Raw genomic sequence first — 16,588 nt, forward strand, 5'->3', positions numbered from 1 at the left:
TATTGTATTGGGACAGGCTTTTGTGAATTCCTGTTGAATGCCTGTGAAAAACCTCTCTGGAGGTAAGCCATTGTAGCCAAGGGCTTGGTTTTTACAGGACTGTCTGACAAAACATTGGTGGCCCTAGGTCGAGTTCATGATCCTTACGTTGTCCGCATGCTTCCCAGCCGAAACAGTTCAGAAGAGTTCATGCATATATTATGATGACATTTTGCGATGTTTTCGTTCGTTTTTGGACTTCGGTGAGGAATTTTTCAGCTGCTCGGGCACATGACACTTTTCTAGAGGCAAGCTAGTGTTCAAAGCCAAAGTCTCCACCCCTTCGTCTGTGATTGGTCAACAGTAGGGATTCTTAAATAATGTCTTTGCACATTTTTTCATTGAGAAATACTGCACCAAACATCTTAGTTAGATGTAAAATTGCGTTACTAAGATCTCTTCTGCAAAAATGTCAAAATTAATGACAGATTTCTTTAATTATTTTAGATGAATTCTGACAATTTTGAGAATTTTCTACTGCGTCTCAAAATGGACAAACAGTACTATTGCCACTTTTTTTCTTGTTTTTCAAGCGAAGGTCTTTTAAAGGAGTATGAGAGCACACTTGTTCAGTTCGCCTAGCCGAGTGAGGCGCCAGCCTTTATTGTTAAACGTGAGATTAATCAATCTAGATATCACAACATATAAAATGTGTGCCCTGCCGAACACCAAAAAGATGACCCTTCCTGAAATATATTGGATCCCAAAACTAGAAAATCAAATCAAATTTTATTTGTCACATGCTTCGTAAACAAAAAGTGTGGACCAACAGTGAAATGCGTACTTAAGGGCCCTTCCCAACAATGCAGAAAGAAAGAAAATAGAGAAATAATTGAAAAGTAAAACACCTAATAACAAAAGTAATAATAGATACATAATGATTAACAATAACGGATGTGTTGTTGTAACAACACATCCGCCATGCTGATCCAGTTGATCCAGTTGCAGATCCTGGACTTACAGCTCGTTGAGTGCAGTCTTAATGCCAGCATCGGTTTGTGCTGTTAAATAGAAAGCTACGAAAAATATTGATGAAAATTGTATGGTTTACAGCTTATCATGAGGTATTCTAAGTCAGGTGAGCAGAACCCCGAGACTTCCTTAATACTAGAGATTGCGCACCAGCTGTTATTAACAAAGAGACACATCACCACCCTTGCGCTTATCTAACGCTGCCGATGCATAGAAAACACAGCTAAAATATTATCCATGTTTCCGAGAAAAATAGGATGTTAAAGTTCACCAGGACCCGTTGATAGGATAGTCTCGAACGGAGTTTGTTCTCCAGTGATTGTACATTTGTGTCACGCCCTGACCTTAGATATCTCTGTTTTTCTATATATTTTGGTTAGGTCAGGGTGTGACTAGGGTGGGTACTCTAGTTATTGTATGTCTTGGGTTTTTGTAATCTAGGGCTTTTGTATGTCTATGTTGGCCTGATATAGTTCCCAATCAGAGACAGCTGTTTATCGTTGTCTCTGATTGGGGATCATATTTAGGTAGCCTTTTTCCCCATTGTTAGTTGTGGGATCTTGTCTACAGTAAGTTGCTTTTGTGCACTCCAGTAGCTTCATGTTTCGTTTGTTTAGTGATTTTCTCTTTATTACAATTATGTGGAACTCTATGCACACTGCGCCTTGGTCTCACTCATACGACGATCGTAACAATTTGCCAATAGGCGGTTTATTTACTCGCTGACGTAGTTTCATCTGGGTGCCCGCACGTCAGCCACTGTACCACTTTCTCTTCCGAGTATTGGGGATCAGGGCCTGATCCGGGGTGTGCAGTACGTCCTGCGCCGCTGACTCACTCAAGAAGAACAGTGGTCACTGTTCTGATGTCCAGAAGCTCTTTTCAGTCATAGGAAATGATGGCGGAAACATTTTGTACAAGAAAAGTTAAGATCAGCGCAAAGAAACTGTCACGACTTCCGCCGAAGTTGGTCCCTCTCCTTGTTCGGGCGGTGTGTGGCGGTCGACGTCACCGACCTTCTAGCCATCGCTGATACATTTTTAATTTCCCATTTTTGTCTTGTCTTCCATCACACCTGGTTCCAATCCCATCAATTACATGTTGTGTATTTAACCCTCTGTTTCCCCTCATGTCCTTGTCGGTGATTGCTTATTGTAAGTGTATGTGTACGTCCGTACTGGTGTGCGTCGGGTTATGTTACCCATTGATTTTTATTATTATGTTTTCCGGTGGGTTTTTGTAAATAAACTGTGCCGTTGGAAACGGTTATTTCTCTCCTGTGTCTGACTTCTCTGCCGCCAGTTCACACCCTTACAGAAACACACAAAATAGCCCGTAAAACAGCCCCTATACATTCTAGCGCCATTCTCGTAACACAATTGCAAAAGTCAATGTAAGATTATGCAAACCCACAAAAACATTGATTTTGAGTAATTGAGTTGGAGCTAAAAAAATTCGGGGAACTTTCAATAAATTCCCTGGTTTTCCCGAAATCCCGATTGGAAGAATCCTAGAATCAGGAGAGAATAAGATAGAAATCTAGAATCCTCCATCCAGGATTTCTGGAAAACTGGGGAATTTATTGAACGTTCCCAGACTTTTTGAACCCTAGTTGGAGACAATCTTATCTACTCTTTTAGATAGATGGCTCCACTATAAATACATTTTACAGTGCCAAATTGTATCTACTAAGACGTGGGGCCACAATGTGTCCAAAAAGTAATACGTCTCTGCCAAAAACAAAAGATATTCAGATTTTTTTTTTAAAACATGGCAAGGAAGAATATCAGATTCTTTTGGTCGATGTGAAAGCTTCGAGAGCACTGTGCAGTCAAAGCTCTGTTCACAAACTCAATGACACAGAGTATAATCAAAAGAGCTTGAACTCAGCGTGAGGGAAGCACACAATACCTGGCAGAACCTTTCAAAGAGTTCATGATGGTCAAGCAGAAGACTTGCTGACATTAAAGTTATTGTGGAATTTGCTATTATTGTGGTCCTTCAAATCTCTGATAACCTATTCAACTATCCTCCGTTCTAACATCTTTATCCCATTCAGAAAGGCTTGATTAACGGATATCATCAACGTGGATCATCAGGAAGGAGTATCTTGATCACACCTGTGACTGTACTAAAGGGCTATTCGTCAGTGCACTGTGACCTCAGGAGCCAGAATGACCGAAATCAACCTCCACTGGTGTTTTTGATTCATTTTGATAACATTTCTAAAAACCTGTTTTTGCTTTGTCATTATGGGGTATTATTTTAGAACTTGGCTGGAATGTAACCAAATGTGGAAAAAGTGAAGGGGTCTGAATACTTTTCGAATGCACTCTGAACTCAGGAGCCAGAATGAACGTAATCAACCACCACTGCTGAAGAGATATTGCGTCATCCCTGTTCATACTTATATATGGCGGCGTAATAAACCGAGCCGCTATTGGGATGAGTCGCGATTTAAAATGGTCCTATCAAACTCTAAGACAGGTTTATCAATATCATGCTTAGACTAGTAAATAGGTCGGGAGACTGAACCAGGAATTGATTAGCAATATCTAATAAGTTAATGGAAGTATGTTAAAACAATTGACCACATTAGAGAGAGACCTAGCACATCTTTCACCTCTATTGCTATGAGCAAAGGCTCAAATCAGATTTCACATCTGTTAATGTAATATAAGGTCACATGGCTAAGAAGGCACAGTCCTATTGAGTATCTCACACTCTTTACAGGAATCTCACACCACTTACCCTGCATTCAGCAAGTAAGGGAGTAGAGAAAATCTGTCCTATCATGAATGACATATGAGAATACCTCCAAGCCATGTGCCCAAACATCAGCCCACCCCATGGCCTGCCACAACCTGCCAGTGGGGAGAGGCTCTGCCGACTTTCATCCACCCACGGCCTCTCATATCACGCCACCACTGCCACTCTAAACACAAACTCATCTAAAAGCTCATAACGGAATGTAATTATAGAAGAAATCTGAGTGTGAAATTGAAGTGGCATAATCTATCCATCTACAGTCATTCACAGGCACAGGAGGATCCCCCAGAAGACAGGTTGGAGCAGGACAAAAGGGGATGGGAGTCCCGCTGTGAGTCAGCACAGTGTAAGGGAATTAGTGTTAACCCTATTTTTTCTGCCCAGAAGTGGGCATAACTCTCGGGGGCCAGATCAACGGGGCGGAGAGTTCAGGGCACGGCAAACAGAAATGCACTACGTAGACCTGGAATGACTCTTGATTCAGCTTCAGTGAAACTACTGTCTATTCTAAGCAGTGAGTTCCCCTCAAATGAATTGCCCCCTGGTGTTTCTTGTGAATGTAGTAGTGTGTGTGTAGTCTCTAATAAGTTGGTTTCATTGACCTCTGAACTATTGCATTGACCCATGGCTTATTTAGAGTCTCACAGTGGAGGTGTCATAATACCCATAAAACCTAGCGGTCAAACAGGGAAATGGTTCCATTCATTTTTCCCATGGGGGATTTTAGAAACACTTAAAATAAGGGCAATGTTTCTTGTCGGCTTATCCTGGCGTGACGTTTTGATAACCATGTAAATCTCACTCAGACATGGTGACTTTAATCAATATATTAGGCTGTATTTACTCTCCGATTCGAAAATGCTAATTAGCATCAAAGTAGACATCATCCAAAACTACAAATCCCTGCAAGCTCCTGCTTGTCATCTTCTGTGTTAACAAGCATTGTGTCAATTCTGTGTTCACAGAATTGTCCATTTAAAGAAATGTAGCCAATTTATGAATTACCTAATTGAACAAAAATATAAACGCAACATGTAAAGTGTTGGTCCCATTTTTCTTGAGCTGAAATAAAAAATCCCAACAATTTTCCATATACACAATAAGCCTATTTCTCCCAAATGTTGGGCACAAATTTGTCTACATCCCTATTAGTGAGCATTTCTCCTTTGCTAAGATAATCCATCCACCTGACAGGTGTGGCATATCAAGAAGCTGATTAAACAGCATGATCATTACACAGGTGCGCCTTGTGCTCGGGACAATAAAAGCCCACTCTAAATTGTGCCATTTTGGCACACAACACAATGCCACAGATGTCTCAAGTTTTGAGGGAGTGTGCAATTGGCGTGCTGACTGCAGAAATGTCCAACAGAGCTGTTGCCAGAGAATTGAATGTTAATTTCTCCACCATAAACTGCCTCCAAAGTCGTTTTAGAGAATTTGGCAGTATATCCAACCGGCCTCACAACCGCAGAGCACGTGTAGCCACGCCAGTCCAGGACCTACACATCTGGTTTGTTCACCTGCGGGATCATCTCAGGAGGGGGATCCTCAGGTTTATTTCTGTCAGTAATAAAGCCTTTTTCTGGGGAAAAACTCATGCTGATTGGCTGGGCCTGGCTCCCCAGTGGGTGGACCTGGCTCCCAAGTGGGTTGGCCTACCCAGTCATGTGAAATCCATCGATTAGGGCCTAATACATCTATTTCAACTGACTGATTTCCTTCAATGACCTGTAACTCGGTAAAATCTTTGAAATTGTTGCATGTTGCATATATATTTTCTGGTCAGTATATGTTTCGCTAGAAAATGAAAGGTGGAGAAACGTTTGGAATCATTTCCTTGTTTTATGGGTATTATGACTCATACTGTGGCATTCTATGGAGGTGCCTCTTACCTTCGGTGTTGGCCTGTAGGGTCTTCAGGGCTTGGATGAGGTCTTTAAAGCCGTCCAGATTCCGGTCATTCTGACTGTACAGCAGGATCTTCTTGGCATCCGAGAACAAACGAGAGATTCTACAGACATCCCACAGTGAAACAGATTAACAGAGAATACAATTGAATTGGTTCAAATCGAGTTATAAATGGGATATTTCAAAGAAACATTTAAGAGACCATTTTTCTTTATTTGGATGTTATTCATCTAATGAAACGAGCCAAGTACAAAATAAAGTGTATTAATATTTTCATGTCTTATTAAAGGGAAACTATCCGATATAGAGCTGCAGCTTGGGGTGGGAACTCACATGGACTCATTGAAGTTGCCCACGACCCCAGGGGACTCTCCAGGAGTGGGATTGCGGAAGCAGGGGTTGTTGGCGTTGCAGATGATGCCTTGGATCCACGGAAGGGTGCCTGCCGAGGGCATGGCCTTGTTGGGGAAATGACCTGACGGAGACACAGGCAGGGATACCATCAGTAACATCACTGTCAGTTATGTAGTGGTGAAAAAAGTAACGCTTCCTATTTTTTTCCAATGCAAAAGGTGGGTAAACTGTTGGGTAAAAGAATTTACTCTACTACACCACTGGTCAATGTACAGTACATTCATAAGACACGCAGAGAGAGGACGCGGGAGAGCAGAGGAAGAGATCCAGGAAGAAAGAGTCAACATGGTACATGTTGAAATGTAATAATGTTTACACCACATTCAACTACATCTATGAATGTAAAATAAGACTTTCAAAGTATTCAATTCCATCTTTCTATTCAGTCTATTCACCCACTATCAACAGGGAGCGGACAGGATTGAACACCGGGTAATCCAGCCACGTTTGAACTGATACTGAGACACTTAAAAGGCTTCTACATCAACCTGCTGGATCTACTTAGAGTGGTCTTTGAACATCACGTACAGAGCTCCAAAATCCTATTTTTGTCTAGGCAAAATGCAGGTACACCTGGATGAGCACAGATAGCTGATGTGTGTTCTCAGATTGCCTTATCGGGCCAGCAGCGGATGTGCTAGCATCAGCTAACCACGTCTTGTCCCATCCTAAGGGTTTCACTCAGCAGCTACAGACCTTATTGACGTGAGTGAGTGATTGCTTAAGTAAAATGTAGGACCTTGCCCCCCAAGATGCCGTCTCTCCCTCCCCGAGAGGCAAGCAGTTATTTGTGTGTGTTATCAGTAAACCTTAAGACTACCAACTGTCCCACTGCAAAGGAAAGCAGAGATAAGAGATAACCCCAAGTAGCCAAGTGCTTAGCAGATTCAAGGTGGCCATCTTGCTTTTAAGAGTGATCGTCTTCAACAGCCTACACAGTTTAACGACTTAATTAACTAGTGGGTGATAAATCGGAATCCTTAAATGGCATTTAGCTGGGCAGTTTTCAAACTATCACCATATTCAACATAAACCATTTTAAATATTCAAAAAGGGCATTATTTGGTGACTTATCGCTCTGTCATGTTTTATTTTAATTTTAAATGTTAAATCATTTTATTTTTTTGTGTGGTTTACATCCATACCGAAAAGCAATAGGTTAGCCAGGCCCTGTGCAAGGAAGAACATGTCTTTCCTATCAGGTGTTTGAGCAGTTAGAACATACACAGACCCACGTGATGTATGATTCAAAGAATAGTATGCCTCTGCCTAGTGCCAAACCAAGACTTTAGGTGGAATTGAATGCAATTTACCAGCTAATGCTTCTGTTTTCTGGCAGATGGAAAAAGCACAGGCTTCCGGGAATGAAAGAAATTGGATATTCTGTTGTAGACAAGGATTTCTCAGGAGATGTGTTCATCCCATTGATAATAGTTATTAGTGGCTGTATAAATGCTTTGTCCTCCACAACTATATCCTAAAGCACGTTTGTAGACTCTTACACAAAGTAGGATCAATATGTCCACCAGTTTGACTTTGCTAAACACATAGCTGTAACACTATTTTGTGTCTCGTAAAGAATGCAGAGTATCGAGTCCCATACTAATAAACATAAGCTTCTTTAGCATAGGGGAGGTAGCTGGCCAATTTATTGATCCTGTTCTGTGAGGTCCCCCCAGAGATATAATTAACGGTAACCCAAGGTTTCTCTAGCATATCAGAACGTCTACCGGTTATCTCATTCTGGTGAAAAGATGCTTGGTTCAGCCAGTGCATGTCCATTACGTACATTTCCCTCATACCCGTGCCAAATAGTCTACCTAGGCCTTGCGACCTTCATCTACTTTCACATATAGAGAGCTGATCATGAGAATGGAGCGGCAATAAAGGTGTCAAACTCTGAAACCCCCCCTAAAACCACAAATATGTCCACCGCCATCATGAGCCACTTCACAAATAAACTGTCAATTAAAATAGAAAATGTTATACATATATCTGTACCGTTTTGGCTGATCAAATAGGCCCATTTGTCTTAAACAAATGATCAAATAGCCCCCCCACCACTCTTTTGCATTCAGAACAGCCTCAATTCGTCGGGGCATGGACTCTACAAGGTGTCGGATGCTGGCCCATGTTGACTCCAATGCTTCCCACAGTTGTGTCAAGTTGGCTGGATGTCCTTTGGGTGGTGGACCATTCTTGATACACACGGGAAACGGTTGAGCATGAAAAACACAGCGCTTGGCACCTACTACTTTACCCCATTCAAAGGCACTTAAATCTTTTGTCTTGCCATCCCCTTCATCTACATTGATTGAAGTGGATTTAACAAGTAACATCAATAAGGGATCATAGCTTTCACCTGGTCAGTCTATGTCATGGAAAGAGCAGGTGTTCATAATGTTTTGTACTCACAGTGTGTTTAAATATATATACACCGGGCTACTGCAGAGGCTGTCGTTTTGTGTACTTTTTCATAACGACAACTACAAGTTTGATGTCGGACGACAGTAGAATGTTCATGATGTCACTACAACAATTGTCTATAGAAATGTTGCTAGACGGACAGTAAACCAGTCTTTAGGCTATATTGCCAATTGGTGCCTGTCATACAATGTATGTGTTCCCCTGAATCAACAGCTACCCTAAGAATGAATTACTAAAGGGTTCCGCAAACAAACATTTTCCCCTGGTGCCACTAGTCCCTCTAGCTTTTACAGTTGTTGGCACTAGTCCATGAATTGATGATTTGGTCAGACCTAAATCACGAGTAATCATCTTATTAAGTCCTTTGTGGTGCTTTATTAAGAAGTAGACTACTGAGGTATTCAAGGGGATGAGTTGTTTCATCCAACAAGTCCAAGCAGGAAAGCATGACTCAATATATTTTGGATGTGCTTTAGACAAAAAACCCAGTCATAAAACATCCACACCTGATAAAGACCCCACCATAAAAATCAACACGGTTAGGCTGTACGTGAAAAACTATGTATTTCATTTTTTTACCTAAGTGTGTTTACTCGAGTGGCCAGCATAAATGCCTCCACATGGCATTGTGGCATGTCAGTGCATGATATTGCTAGCTTGTATACTGTAGCATCTTTGGCCTGTACAGTGTACAATTATTAAAAGGCAACAGAGTTCATCCCCAGATTTCAAATCCAAATGTCTCTGTGGTCAAAACAGCAGGATGCGTTAACGAACCAGTTGAGTGTCTTGTGAAGAAGTGGGTGCTGAAACAATGAAAAGGACAGGGAGGTGCATCCTACTTACACTCATGTTGTTCGTACGGAGGGTAGTTCAGTCTCACTGATATCAAAATGAAGAAGATCAACAGGGGCCATACTATCTCAATCAGCAGTTGGAGCTAGAGAGAAAACACAAACAAGAGAAGAAAGCCAGTCAGCATTTTCATTAAGGAGCATGGCCTATGGAAACCATGACTCCTCCCCCTCCTCCCCACTTTATTAGCGCAGGCCTAGCTTGTCTGCTCATAGTCTGGAGCTCTTAAAAGCTGGCATTCAAAATTGCTCCCTCACTGCAACATATAATATGTCTGCATCAACGCCATACGCAGGCAGGATGTAGCTCTCTTAAGATGGCTTTTATTAGTAACTCATTTATAATAGATGCAAAGCTATCTATGCAAACAACCCTGACTTCAAAATAGCCAATGTTACACATCCACATCCAGCAACAGTGAAGTCAACTCTGTTGAAGGGTTATCAGGTGTTTGCTGATTGAATTAGGAGACAGAGAGAGATGCTACTCCAGCACATGTAAAGCCATCTAGAGGCAGGATTCTAAGACATGTGGGAAGACTAGTACAGACAAGCTGTAGTAGCAATTAAAGCTAACGTTGCTAAGTTAAAGCGCTGTCCCTGTGGCAGGGTTGGGGAGTTGTGAATTACATTTTTTTTAACCTTTATCTATGCAGGTTTTTCTCACTGAGATAAAATCACTTTTTTCGAAGAGAGACCTGGTACAACAGCAGCAGAGGGAACAAAGTTTCAGATAAAACAACTTACAAAACAACTTACTAACACAACATGAACAAAACTATAGACACACATACACTACAACAATTACATATTAAGTAAAGAAACACACATGCAACGTAACTGGTAATTTAACTTAATTTTGCAGTAAAATGTGTGAAGTAAGCAATCATTTCCTTCCTTTTTCGGCATCAGACCAGCCTTAAGGCGAACACATACTTCCCATCCAAAACAGTTCTGAACTGTAGACCCGGTATATTCTTCTTAATATGACAATAATACAGTAATAATACAGTCATTTCAACATTTTTTGAATATACTGTAAACATTATAACATGAACATAATTACACATTCTATTTCACTAACTTATTCATTTAAGTTTCCAATCAAAAAAAGCAAGGGGGAAAAAGTCCAAATTCCATACCAAGGACTTCACACATACCTCTACACTTCACACAATCTGATATAAAGATGGACTGCTTACCGTTTGCCTTCTTCTGTAGGTAAAGTTCTTCCACAACAGCAAGCCCAGCTGAGTTGAGATGGACATCTCTACTCTGGACCTCTTACGCGCAAGCTTCCCTTGGCTCTAATTCTCTCAACTGAAATGACACACAGGCAGTGGTGACGTGGGGTAAAAAGACACCAGCAAGTCCAGCCAGCCAGCACACAGCTCAAAGGTACAAGGTCAAGGGTCACTTGTCTATCTGGTGCTGACTAGATCACATCTCTCCAATATGGCCTCCTCATATGGGAACTTCTTCTACAATGTGTTCCCAGGCAGACTGAGAGAGAGAGGAGGGGCGGCGGGGACGTTCATACATGCAGATATTTACAGGTTTTTAGTGCTTCCGTCAGTGCACTAATCACCGATGATCACTGATGATCACTGATGATCACTGATGATCCCTAAACAGCACAGGATTGTTTTTTGAATGTGATTTAAATAGTAATTTAGCGTATGCACTTGGGGAACTACATTTGAAGTTGTTAAAGGAGATCCCAATTTTTTTTTTAAATGAAGTCCATGATTTAATCAGCATTTCACACAGATTTAATTATGTGATGTCTTTGATAAAAAAAACACAAACGTTTTGGGGCTATCACTATCCTGGGTTGCAATGCTCTACCAACATGCATGACAAGGTTATAGATGCTTTGTGAAGCCTCAATTTAATATGATTTATAAAGCCTTTATTAAGCAGTGCTTATTATAAAGCACAGGTTATGTCATATTTTACATAGTGGGTTATGTCACATTTGACTTTGGTGGTTATGTCACACAGTTATGAACCCTTTATAGAGCATGACATACGGTTATAGATCATTTGTGAATCATTTATGTGGTGCTTATGAAGACTTTATGAAGTTATTCTTGTTAGGCCTACGACTTATCTCTTAATGTAGCATAATAACTGTACGTTATCATGTACCGGGCACTATGCATATGCAAAAATCTGATAAGTTCAAACTTTAATGGTGATACTTGCATGAGATACCATTAACAAAATATATATCAAAATATATTCCTCCTCTTTGTATTAGTGTGTTCAGCGTAATCAGTTCATGAACCCAATAAATGGGACATGGGTATAAGTGGATGAGTAGGCTACAATCAGCGCCTCTAGCAGTCTTTCAAAGAACAGTCGGCGTACAGTTGAATTATCTCTCTGTATTTTGTCCTCACACAAGAGCCAGGTGGACTGCGCAGGTTATTTGACAATATAAATTACAACAAAATAAATTCTCACAAATGATTAACGGACTTATTAATACCATGTTATTTTGCGGGGCTTCACATGATGTGTAGCCTGCAACAGCCCATAATGTATATTGGAACAAAGTAACTAAAGCTTGTTTCTAACTTGATTATTACCGTGTTTGGTGGCGATATGTTGCTTCGTAACGTGCGCAGAGATAACTCAACAAAGAATATCATAAAATATGGGATAGTGTTTATTTAATACGTCTACTTTTGTCTAACACTATGTATGGGTTTACTGAGAATATTCGTGACTTGTGGTGTTCTCAGGTTTCCTTTCAGAGAAAAATCGAATATTTTTTTACAACTAAAATAAACCTGCATAAGATTGAATGTAGCCTATCATCAGGTATTTTTCACATAATGAGTAAATACATTTTACATGACAACAAAAAACGGTGCCCGAGGACTAGGATACAAGCCTTGTTCATGTTTTCTAATGAAGTAGCCTACAATAAAAAGCTACGACAAACACCCTTTTGCTATAAAACAAAAAGTCTATAATTGATGTTGACAATAAAAATATCAGAAGTTTCATATTTTTCTTTAGTAGATATTTCTACCATTGAAATAAGAGAGAGAACACAAAAAACGAATTAGAGACAATGAATGAGTGGAAAATGGAAATAGCCTACCTTTTTCCAAAGGCACGAAATCAGACCCCTTTCGGGAATTAATTGTGGTTCCTCCCAAGCTAAATAACACTCCTTCACTACTTTTGTGTTGTTTTTGTCTCGGGTTTATTATCCAGGCATTTGTGATCTGTACACGGAGGAGGAGAAGCGTTTGAATCTAGACAAGCTTTTATATGGAGAGAACCGTTGCTATATCCGCTTGTAGAACTGATGTTATACTCTCCGTCATGGATATGTTCTGTGATTAAACCCCCCTCTAGTGGAGCACGTGTAGACTCAAAACAGCTCTTGAAGTGCCTACTCGCACTTCCCGACCTCCTAAAACATCTGGAACTGATAATCACAATTAGGAGAATCAAAATAAATACCATAGGCCATAAATAACATAGGCTGTACGTAGTAGGCTCCATAGTAAAAAAAAAAATCCACAGAGGATGTAATATGAAAAATCACAACTTTGAATCCATGTTTACATTCATTCTCAAACATTACAGTCAACACATAATATGGTCAGGTTTGACTTTCATGAGATCAAACCATTAATTAAATATTTCTCCTGATTTCTTCCAATCATTTCCAGGTTGCATGTACTTGTAGCAATAGGCCAATGATTAATCATATCGATCACTTCAGAAACAACAATCAGTTCAGCTGAGGGGGTGTGTTCTTTGTAAAAGACTGAAAACAGATTCCCAAAGGCAAAACACCCAGAACAGTGTCATTGAAAGGACATACTAGAAGAGACAACCAGACCTGGGTTCAAATACATGTGTATTTGAGTATTTGTTATTGAAATACTTTATTTTCTGTGTATTTGAGTATTTTCAAATACACAGCTGAAAACAAGTACTTTTATTTGAGTATTTGAATAGTTATTTGCAAAAAGGTTGACCAAATTGTATTTTCTACATTTTCAAATAGTTATTTCAAATCCTGTTTTCCAATACATGGGTTAAAAGATTTGAGTATTTTCTACATTTTCAAATAAAGATTATCTGAATGCTTGATTTGAAATGTATTTAAAAGTATTTGAAATTCCTGAAATAATATTTGAACCCAGGTCTGGTGAAAACAGTCATTTGCTGTCCAAAAATGGCATAGCCTCTCACCTCTAAATTGGATTAGTTAAAATAAATATTTTAATAGGTGGAAATCATTAGGCCCATGAAATAGTAAAATAATTGCATCATAGGTAATGCAGAGAGTCATGAAACCAATTTTAGTAGATGTAACTTACCAATATTGATCATTCAATATGTGTGAAATGCTTGATAATGTATGTCATATCAACAGAGAAGTATATTTTCTGTGTGATTTAAATATTGACTGGCTCTCTCATCAAGCTGCCCACTCAAGAAACAACTTCAAACTGTAACCAGTGCCTGCAACCTGGTTCAGGTTGTCAGTCAACCTACCAGGGTATTTACAAACAACACAGGAATGAAATCATCAACATGTATTGATCACATTTTTACTAATGCTGCAGAAATTTGCCTCAAAGCAGTATCCAAATCCATAGGATGTAGTGATCACAATATAGTAGCCATATCTAGGAAACCACATTTCCAAAGGCTGGGCCTGATATAGTGAATAAGAGGTCATACAATACGTTTTGTAGTGATTCACATGTTGATGATATAAAGAATATTTGCTGGTCTGTGGTGTGTAATGAGAAGCAACCAGACGCTGCAACTGACACATTTATAAAACAGCTTATTCCAGTTACTAATAAGCCATTAGGAAATAACTATAAAAACTGTTAGAGATACTCTGAATGATCGGCTCTGAAAAGTCAACTGACATTTACTCCTGAGGTGCTGACCTGTTGGACCCTCGACAACCACTGTGGTTATTATTATTTGACCCTGCTGGTCATCTATGAACATTTGAACATCTTGGCCATGTTCTGTTATAATATCCACCCGGCACAGCCAGAAGAGGCCTGGCCACCCCTCATAGCCTGGTTCCTCTCAAGGTTTCTTTCTAGGTTCTGACCTTTCTAGGGAGTTTTTCCTTGCCACTGTGCCTCTACACATACATTGCCTGCTGTTTGGCGTTTTATGCTGGGTTTCTGTACAGCACTTTGTGACATCAGCTGATGTAAGAAGGGCTTTATAAATACATTTGATTGATTTGATTGATTGATTGTTAAATCCCCTTGGGTGAAAAATTGTATGGTTGAGAGGAATGAGACAAAAGGTATGGCAAATAAGTCTGGCAGCACAACTGATTGGCAAACTACTGCCAATTAATAAATCATGTGACTAAGCTAAATAAAAAATAAAAATAAACTATGCTATGAAAGGAAGATAAATGATAAAAAGGAATGATAGTAAAAAAAACTTTGGAGCACCTTAAAAACATTTTTGGGGAAAAAGCCAACTCGGCTCCATCAGTCATTGATTCAGATGGCTCATTCATCACAAAACCCACTGATATTGCCAACTACTTTAATTACTTTTTCATTGGCAAGATAAGAAAACTTAGGGATGACGTGACAGAAACAAACGCTGACACAACACATCCAAGTATATCTGACCAAATTATGAAAGACAAGAATTATACTTTTGAGTCAGCGTGGAAGAGGTGAACAAATTATTGTTGTCTATCAACAATGACAAGCCACCGGGGTCTGAAAATCTGGATGGAAAATTACTGAAGATAATAGCGGACCATATTGCCACACCTATTTGCCACATGTTCAATTTAAGCCTACTAGAAAGTGTGTGCCCTCAGGCCTGGAGGGAAGCTAAAGTCATTCCGCTACCTAAGAATAGTAAAGGCAACTTTACTGGCTCAAATAGCCGATCAATCAGCCTGTTAAAACCCTTAGTAAACTTCTGGAAAAAATTGTGTTTGATCAGATACAATGCTATTTTACAGTGAACAAATTGACAACAGACTTTCAGCACGCTTATAGGGAATGACACTCAACAAGCACAGCACTTATACAAATGACTGATGATTGGCTGAGAAAAATGTATGATAAAATGATTGTGAGGGCTGTCTTGTTTGACTTCAGTGCAACTTTTGACATTATTGATCATAGTCTGTTGCTGTAAAAATATATGTGTTATGGCTTTACACCCCCTGCTATAATGTGGATAAAGATTTACTTGTCTAACAGAACACAGAGGGTGTTCTTTAATGGAAGCCTCTCAAACATAATCCAGGTAGAATCAGGAATTCCCTAGGGTAGCTGTTTAGGCCCCTTGCTTTTTTCAATCTTTACTAACGACATGCCACTGGCTTTGAGTAAGGCCAGTGTGTCTATGTATGCAGATGACTCAACACTATACACGTCAGCTACTACAGCGACTGAAATGACTGCAACACTTAACAAAGAGCTGCAGTTAGTTTCGGAATGGATAGCAAGGAATAAGTTAGTCCTAAATATTTCCAAAACTAAAAGCATTGTTTTTGGGACATATTGTTCACTAAACCCTAAACCTCAACTATGTCTCGTAATGAATAATGTGGAAATTTAGCAAGTTGAGGTGACTAAACTGCTTGGAGTAACCCTGGATTGTAAACTGTCATGGTCAAAACATATTGATACAAAAGTAGCTAAGATGGGGAGAAGTCTGTCCATAATAAAGCGCTGCTCTACCTTCTTAACAGCACTATCAACAAGGCAGGTCCTACAGGCCCTGGTTTTGTCACACCTGTACTACTGTTCAGTAGGGTGTTCAGGTGCCACAAAGAGGGACTTGGGAAAATTGCAGTTGGCTCAGAACAGGGCAGCACGGCTGGCCCTTAAAAGTACACAGAGAGATAACATTATGATATGCATGTCAATTTCTCATGGCTCAAAGTGGAAGAGAGATTGACTTCATCATTACTTGTTTTTGTAAGAGGTGTTGACAAGTTGAATGGACCGAGCTGTCTGTTTAAAATTCTAGCACACAGCTCAGACACCCATGCATACCCCACAAGACATGCCACCAGAGGTCCCTTCACAGTCCCCAAGTCCAGAACAGACTATGGGAGGCACACAGTACTACATAGAGCCTTGACTACATGGAACTCTATTCCATATCAGGTAACTGATGTAAGCAGTAGAATCAGATTTAAAAAGCAGGTAGAA

At 39.9% G+C, this 16,588-nt stretch overlaps 1 protein-coding gene across 1 annotated transcript in view; it reads right to left on the reverse strand.

Annotated features, from left to right (window-relative positions):
* Window positions 1-10,854, reverse strand: part of LOC109905225 (phospholipid-transporting ATPase ABCA1) — a 41,985-nt gene extending 31,131 nt beyond the window's left edge. The window contains exons 1-4 of the mRNA XM_020502492.2: window positions 10,589-10,854; window positions 9,379-9,472; window positions 6,025-6,166; window positions 5,676-5,794 (exon numbers count right to left, since the gene is read on the reverse strand). Of these exons, the coding sequence (XP_020358081.1) occupies window positions 5,676-5,794; window positions 6,025-6,166; window positions 9,379-9,472; window positions 10,589-10,654 (421 nt within the window). The 5' untranslated portion in view covers window positions 10,655-10,854. The remainder of the gene's footprint in view (window positions 1-5,675; window positions 5,795-6,024; window positions 6,167-9,378; window positions 9,473-10,588) is intronic.
* Between the last annotated feature and the right edge of the window lie 5,734 nt (window positions 10,855-16,588).

The sequence above is a fragment of the Oncorhynchus kisutch genome, linkage group LG15 (genome assembly GCF_002021735.2).
Source record: "Oncorhynchus kisutch isolate 150728-3 linkage group LG15, Okis_V2, whole genome shotgun sequence".
NCBI lineage: Eukaryota > Metazoa > Chordata > Actinopteri > Salmoniformes > Salmonidae > Oncorhynchus > Oncorhynchus kisutch.